At 43.7% G+C, this 8,087-nt stretch overlaps 1 protein-coding gene across 1 annotated transcript; it reads left to right on the top strand.

Annotated features, from left to right (window-relative positions):
* Positions 1–288: 288 nt before the first annotated feature.
* On the top strand, positions 289–8,087 carry LOC135463944 (dentin sialophosphoprotein-like). Its single transcript, XM_064741412.1, has 7 exons — positions 289–519; positions 1,069–1,168; positions 1,630–1,814; positions 2,346–2,492; positions 3,343–5,995; positions 7,148–7,261; positions 7,966–8,087. Exons 1-7 carry the CDS (start codon positions 289–291, stop codon positions 8,085–8,087), a joined length of 3,552 nt encoding a protein of 1,183 aa, XP_064597482.1.

The raw sequence follows: 8,087 nt of genomic DNA, 5'->3' as shown, positions 1-8,087 counted from the left end.
TGTTTCAGCAATTTGGATGTGCCAATTTTTTCTGGATATGTTCCTCGCCTTACGTAGTACACGACAGAAATCCATTCTACTGTCTAATTGCATGGATGTTTTGTTTGTTTACCTGTAGCCATTTCATTCCTATGCCTTTCTGTTTAGGCCATTTGAATGTCCATAATTGACAAATTTTACCGGCTTTCAGACGTGACTAATTTTTTTTTATTCAAACATTTTCAATTTAACACATATTTACAAGTATTTCGAAAAAAATGTTTTGTTTTGTTTACAGATTCAGCCGGTATGGCGTTTTTCCTATTAGCTGTCTTTGCTTCTATTCTCTCCCTTGGTTACTGTGACAACCTCACAGTTACCAAAGAGGCATGGTTTGATATTGAAATCCGCGACTATGACGGGCCAGGCGAGGACTACCGAGGTCGCTTTGTGATTGGTCTCTTCGGCGAAACCACACCAATGACTGTCATGAACTTTGCTTCAATTACTAACGGATTTGAAAGAAAAATGGAAAGCGGGGTAAGATGAAATTAATTAAAATGTTAAAAATTAAAGAAATGACTACGTAAAGTTAAATGAAAAAGCTACCTAGTATGCTGCAATACCAGAAGCATGATAAATATGACAATTAGACAGAGAGAATTATTAAAATTGAATATCGTCATGGGTTTCTAGCGGGCTCTGCCAGGTTTCCTCCTACCCTAATGGTGGTCGCCGTCGTATTAGTGAAATACATGTGTTCTTGGGTACGCTATAAAACTCCATTAAGATAGATAGGAAAAGCAAATAAATAAATAAATAAATAAACTCAGAACTGCAATGAGAATGTATGAGTTTGCACGCTTAGATTGGACATACATTAATACAAAAAAAAACAATTCTAGATTAGCAACATGTAGTGTACGTATTCTCATGGCCCCATTCAGTTTATATTTACCAACACTTTAAACGCCCTATCAATTGTGTACTAAGCGTAAGTTCTTTGAAATAAAATAGCATGTATGCACACTGCCATTTTCACTGACTATTGCATCCTTTCTTACGAAGATGTATCTTCCTTTTTTGCAGAGAAAGGAGAAACTTACTTACAAGAACACTAACTTCCACCGGGTCGTGTCCGATTTCGTCATTCAAGGAGGGGACATTACTGTAGGAGATGGAACAGGAGGTGGGTGATAAGATTGAAAAGCATTCAAAATTAAGATTATGATCTAGATTTATTGTAACATTGGAAAATTACTTTTTTATATTTTAAGGTAAAGTGGTATATGTATCTAAATAAGACTTACAACTAAGAAGTGCCGTAAAATCCGGACTGTTAAATTACCTCCATTAACTGTTTATTCTAACTGTTCGTTTAAATGCTTAAATAGAAGCAACTTACCAGCCCTATAGCACCATCGCTTAAACAGAATTAGGTAAAAAACAATTGTAATTTATTAGACGTCACGGGTTTGGAATTATTCAAAATGCTGTGTTGTCAAACACATTTAACACAGGACGACGCTACTATATATTTATGAATGTTAATGTTGTTTTCAATTTCTGGGATATTAATTTCAAAGAGATTTCTGCAGAAATAATTGAGTACGAGCTCTGCGTAACTTTGTGCTTCTTTTCAATCAACAGGTAAAAGCATCTACGGCTCCAAATTCGTTGACGAAAACTTCATCCTGAGTCACAAGGCTGCCGGTTACGTGTCCATGGCTAACCACGGTACAGATACAAATGGATCCCAGTTCTTCGTCATGTTGACCAAAGCAAGGTGGTTGGACAACAAACATGTCGTCTTCGGCAAGGTCGTGAAAGGAATGGTAAGATCACCTCATTAGCTAGAAATAGACATATAAATTCCCTTGGTAACGTCTTGGCTGCATTCAGATATAATACAAGAAAATAACACACTTAAAGCAACCAGCAGTAGCCAAAGCGCAATTTGTCCCTTAACGTCTTGGTAGAGAATGAATGATACCTGGCATATTTTTTCAGTGGTGGTTTAAAGCGTTAGATAAGAGGTGAATGACGACATATGAAACATAAAACTTTATAAAATACTTACAATGTTGCAGGGCACACTGTTTATAGGATTGTATTTGTTACTTTGAACAACTGGCTACAAATTCAGTGAAATTTTCATCAGTGAAACATATGCACATCAATGTGGACACAATATATCACACAATTTCCACAAGGCATTGCTTTACAACATTGCATTTGAATAAAAAGTGAATGCTTTTTGTATTCACTTTTGTATTCACTGAAATATTTTTGGGTCGCAGTAAACGTACGGCTTTGAACACAGATCAAATAAATAAAGTCAATAATGCTTTTTGTCTGTTCTGCAGGATACCGTCCGTGCTATTGGTGACGTAAAGACAGACGATAGTGCCAGGCCCAAACACCGTGTGAAGATCATTGACTGTGGATGTGATGACGTAGCGAAGAAGTACACACTGACAGAGACCGAGGCCAAGTCTGACGAGGGACTAAACGTACCTTTACGCACGAAAGATTTATCATTGATTTAGAATGTACAATTTCCGTCTTAAAGCGGGCGTCTTAACTCGGTCTGATAACTCGGGCACCACATTTAAGTGTGTTTTGAATCAATGTTTAAAATCAAGGCTACACATTGTGATGATAAAGAGCGATGTGCTCAAATGCTTGTTTATTAAATGTACAAAGTCATGTAGGATCTTTTCGAACAATATGATTATATGAAATAAATTGGAATAGAAGTTTGTCTCTTAGTCCTTCTGTTTTTTTTTTTTTCGTTTGAACAAAGGTAGGGACAATTGAATACCTTCGAAAAGAGGTTCATCAAAAACACAGTAGGCCTACACATCAGCTTTTGTGCACATTGTGCACACCTTGACACTGTAAACAGATTCACTGTAAACAAGTTCATTTAAACAAATAGTAAAGTTTTCTTGGTGGATTGAAAAGAGTCAAGGAGAAAGCAAAGCGCCAAAATATGAATATGACATCACGGCGCAGACGTTTTTCGTGCCACAAACTGGCCATTTGTTATGTTTTTAAAAAGAGGCATAGGTTTGTCAACAGACATTTCGGACATTGCCTTACATTCAGTAAAGTAATGCAAATGAATCTGTCCTTGCCAGGTGCTAATCTCTTGACCACAACCCTTACGCGGTACATGCACTGACTCATCTGTACAACAGCTACATATCGGGTCTCCGGACGCTCCTCTCCAATTACCGGGTCTTGCACACCATCTGTTTTTCTACCTGTTACTTGTCAAAATTTTGATGACAGATCGATTTAGGTCATGCTCATTATCATGGTAGTATAAATGCGGGATTTTTTTTTGGCTGTCACCAGTTTCAAATCTCAAGCATAAAAATGAATGCTACTCGACTTTTACTTCCGGCGTTACTTCTTTGCATTTTTTTTGCCAGCATCGAAACCAGATGGATAAATAAACGAAGCAGCTCTAGCAGCAGCAGCAGCAGTAGCAGTACCGACGAGAGCGATGAAGACGCTGCATCTCCAAACAATGCAGTAGATACCACAGGAGACGCCACTGCGGCTAATACAAATGCTAATACAGCAGCCGCTGACGCCGACAGTGAAAGTGGTAGCGAAAGTGAAAGTGATAGCGATAGCGGGAGTGACAGCCGAAGGAAACGTAGCAGTTCCAGCAGTAGCAGCAGCAGTGAGAGCGACGAAGAAGACGCCGCAGACGATACAGTAGATGCCACAGGGGACGCCACAAATGCTGATACAGTAGCTGCTGCGACTGGCAGTGAAAGTGGTAGCGACAGTGGAAGTGATAGCGACAGCCGAAGAAAACGAAGCAGTTCTAGCAGCAGCAGCAGCAGCAGTAGCAGCGAGAGCGACGAAGAAGACGCCGCAGCTGAAGACGATACAGCAGATACCACAGGGGACGCCACAAATGCTGATACAGTAGCTGCTGCGACTGGCAGTGAAAGTGATAGCGACAGTGGAAGTGATAGCGACAGCCGAAGAAAACGAAGCAGTTCTAGCAGCAGCAGCAGCAGCAGTAGCAGCGAGAGCGACGAAGAAGACGCCGCAGCTGAAGGCGATACAGCAGATACCACAGGGGACGCCACAAATGCTGATACAGCAGCTGCTGCGACTGGCAGTGAAAGTGATAGCGACAGTGGAAGTGATAGCGACAGCCGAAGAAAACGAAGCAGTTCTAGCAGCAGCAGCAGCAGTAGCAGCGAGAGCGACGAAGAAGACGCCGCAGCTGAAGACGATATAGTAGATACCACAGGGGACGCCACAAATGCTGATACAGCAGCTGCTGCGACTGGCAGTGAAAGTGGTAGCGACAGTGGAAGTGGAAGTGACAGCCGAAGAAAACGAAGCAGTTCTAGCAGCAGCAGCAGTAGCAGCAGCAGTAGCAGCGAGAGCGACGAAGAAGACGCCGCAGCTGAAGACGATACAGTAGATACCACAGGGGACGCCACAAATGCTGATACAGCAGCTGCTGCGACTGGCAGTGAAAGTGGTAGCGACAGTGGAAGTGATAGCGACAGCCGAAGAAAACGAAGCAGTTCTAGCAGCAGCAGCAGTAGCAGCGAGAGCGACGAAGAAGACGCCGCAGCTGAAGACGATACAGCAGCTCCCACAGGGGACGCCACAAATGCTGATACAGCAGCTGCTGCGACTGGCAGTGAAAGTGGTAGCGACAGTGGAAGTGATAGCGACAGCCGAAGAAAACGAAGCAGTTCTAGCAGCAGCAGCAGTAGCAGCAGCAGTAGCAGCGAGAGCGACGAAGAAGACGCCGCAGCTGAAGACGATACAGCAGCTCCCACAGGAGACGCCACAAATGCTGATACAGCGGCTGCTGCGACTGGCAGTGAAAGTGGTAGCGACAGTGGAAGTGATAGCGACAGCCGAAGAAAACGAAGCAGTTCTAGCAGCAGCAGCAGTAGCAGCGAGAGCGACGAAGAAGACGCCGCAGCTGAAGACGATACAGCAGCTCCCACAGGGGACGCCACAAATGCTGATACAGCAGCTGCTGCGACTGGCAGTGAAAGTGGTAGCGATAGTGAAAGTGGAAGTGACAGCCGAAGAAAACGAAGCAGTTCTAGCAGCAGCAGCAGTAGCAGCAGCAGTAGCAGCGAGAGCGACGAAGAAGACGCCGCAGCTGAAGACGATACAGTAGATACCACAGGGGACGCCACAAATGCTGATACAGCAGCTGCTGCGACTGGCAGTGAAAGTGGTAGCGACAGTGGAAGTGATAGCGACAGCCGAAGAAAACGAAGCAGTTCTAGCAGCAGCAGCAGTAGCAGCGAGAGCGACGAAGAAGACGCCGCAGCTGAAGACGATACAGCAGCTCCCACAGGGGACGCCACAAATGCTGATACAGCAGCTGCTGCGACTGGCAGTGAAAGTGGTAGCGACAGTGGAAGTGATAGCGACAGCCGAAGAAAACGAAGCAGTTCTAGCAGCAGCAGCAGTAGCAGCAGCAGTAGCAGCGAGAGCGACGAAGAAGACGCCGCAGCTGAAGACGATACAGCAGCTCCCACAGGAGACGCCACAAATGCTGATACAGCGGCTGCTGCGACTGGCAGTGAAAGTGGTAGCGACAGTGGAAGTGATAGCGACAGCCGAAGAAAACGAAGCAGTTCCAGCAGCAGCAGTAGCAGCGAGAGCGACGAAGAAGACGCCGCAGCTGAAGACGATACAGCAGCTCCCACAGGGGACGCCACAAATGCTGATACAGCAGCTGCTGCGACTGGCAGTGAAAGTGGTAGCGATAGTGAAAGTGGAAGTGACAGCCGAAGAAAACGAAGCAGTTCTAGCAGCAGCAGCAGTAGCAGCAGCAGTAGCAGCGAGAGCGACGAAGAAGACGCCGCAGCTGAAGACGATACAGCAGCTCCCACAGGAGACGCCACAAATGCTGATACAGCAGCTGCTGAAGCCGACAGTGAAAGTAGTAGCGGCAGTGGAAGTGGAAGCGACAGCCGAAGAACACGGTCCAGTGTTAGAAGCAGAGGTAGTTATTAAAATGTTTCGTTGACTTAGTTGGTTTGAAATGTGATTATGACTGAAGGAGAATTTGCTCTGGACGATATATCATATTTTTGAGGAATTATCTAAGAAGATATCAAGTCTAAGTTATTGGTTGTTGCACAGAATATAGGCGTTCGATTTTCATTGTTTACCTTTGGGATCCAATAATCATGCAATAAGGATTAAAGCGGATTTTCTCGTAGAAGAAGTTAATAGTGATGTAACGATAATGTTTGTAAAAGTGATTGCGAAATCCTCACCTAAGTAATAATGGTTTCAAAATGTATTTTATGTATACCATGAATCTAAACGTATTTTTTCCCACGTAATACCACCTCGGGTGAAACAATTTGCGTTCAGTGACCATATTAAGATATTGTTGTTGCGGCAAACGAGCCATCCTTCCTCAAATGAATAAAAGATTGATTACAACAATGACATCTAAATTAGGCTCCCTCAGGATTTGATGTTGCTATTATTCTAGTAAACAGACACTCTTGCACCAAGTCAACAAGCGGAATTAAATGCTTGCTGTCTCAGTAAGTAAAGATCCTCGACAGCGATGTCATAAGATGGACACCAACGTCTCTAGTGCTTACTCAGATTAGGCATATAAAAGAGTATTAGTTAAATAGCTCAACCTGGCAGGCATATCATAGCGAAGATGATTCCTTGTGAAAACGGCAAAAATACAAATATATAACTACAAAGAGTGTGTGAGTGAGTGAGTGCTTTGGGTTTAACGTCGTACTTAACAATTTTTGTGACGACAAATGAGTTCTTAGAGTGCATGTATGTGTCATGTGCCTCTTTCCTGCAGGGCGGATTACCACCGCTCTCTTATCTAGTACTGCTTCACTGAGACGACTCACCGAGGGCAGGTAAGCCTCCTCGTCAGATATATTATATTGATACGTGTCAACCAGTCGTTGCACTATCCCCTTAACGATGAACACCATGTTGAGGAAGTTACAACTTCCTGTTTTAAGGTCGATCCAGCATTGACGCTGGATCTACCGTTCCCGAAGAGAACGCTCTACCACCTGAGCTATCGGGGCCGGCGAAACTACAAAGACAAGCAAAATAAAAGTTTACCAGACGATATCAATTGTTATGTACGCGTTGTCGATTTCAGACAGACGAGGCAGCAGCAGCTCAGGTTCTAGCTCAGGATCTGACTCCGGATCTGGATCTGGATCTGAATCCGACTCGACATCCAACTCCGGACCACCTGTTCTTCCAGATCCAGGTAAGGGAGGATAAACAAGTTGTATGGTAAGGGTCCTTACTTGGGGAGAATGGATGAATGAATGATAACGGTTTAACGCCACATCATACCATTGAGGGGGAAATGTTACAAAAAGGAAACTGTTATGGCTTTTCGACCAGACAATGCTACATGTAATATTCCAGATCAGCACAAAAATGAAATACAGGCTTTTCAAAAGGAGACGAAGCAATCAGTTGACATGAGAACATCACATTATTCTGAAGAGCTACAGTGAAAGTTAACTAAATTTGGCTGGTAATAAAATCGCCTGTTCTGAATAAAGGTATGTTTTGTGTTGAGACTAATATAACAGCTGCCATGTACTGTTAAGGTTTAAGCTCCAGATAAGACATCCTCTTCTCCACCTTAAAAAAAGCATATTTTCCTTATAGCCTTGTTTTTTTGATTGGACTGGAACCGCCCAGTGTCTTTGGCTTTCACTCTGTAGCTCTCCGTTAATATACACTGAATTATGATCCTTTAACTACGATGCACACGAATTGATGTCATCGCGCATGTGCAATTGTGTACATGACCCCGAGAAAGATGAGTTGCCTTGGACATTATCACGCACAACGTGCTATTTACATGACACCAATCAATCAACAGTCTATATTGGACGGTTGTGCCAATGTATTAACCAGCTTGACAATGTGCTTGATGCATTTTTTTCCTTTTTCTAGAGTGCCTTAGGTTTGCGGGACGCTTCTGCTTGGAGTCCGCTTCCGCATGTACTGATCTCAAAGGCACACCAACACCCAACTATTCTTGTGAAACTGGTGTCTGCTGCGCCTTGGGTCCGTAG

Source organism: Liolophura sinensis, chromosome 1, assembly GCF_032854445.1.
Source record: "Liolophura sinensis isolate JHLJ2023 chromosome 1, CUHK_Ljap_v2, whole genome shotgun sequence".
In the NCBI taxonomy this organism is placed as follows: domain Eukaryota; kingdom Metazoa; phylum Mollusca; class Polyplacophora; order Chitonida; family Chitonidae; genus Liolophura; species Liolophura sinensis.
Note: the sequence above shows the minus strand (reverse complement) of the source record. Positions and strands in the feature narration are given on the sequence as shown.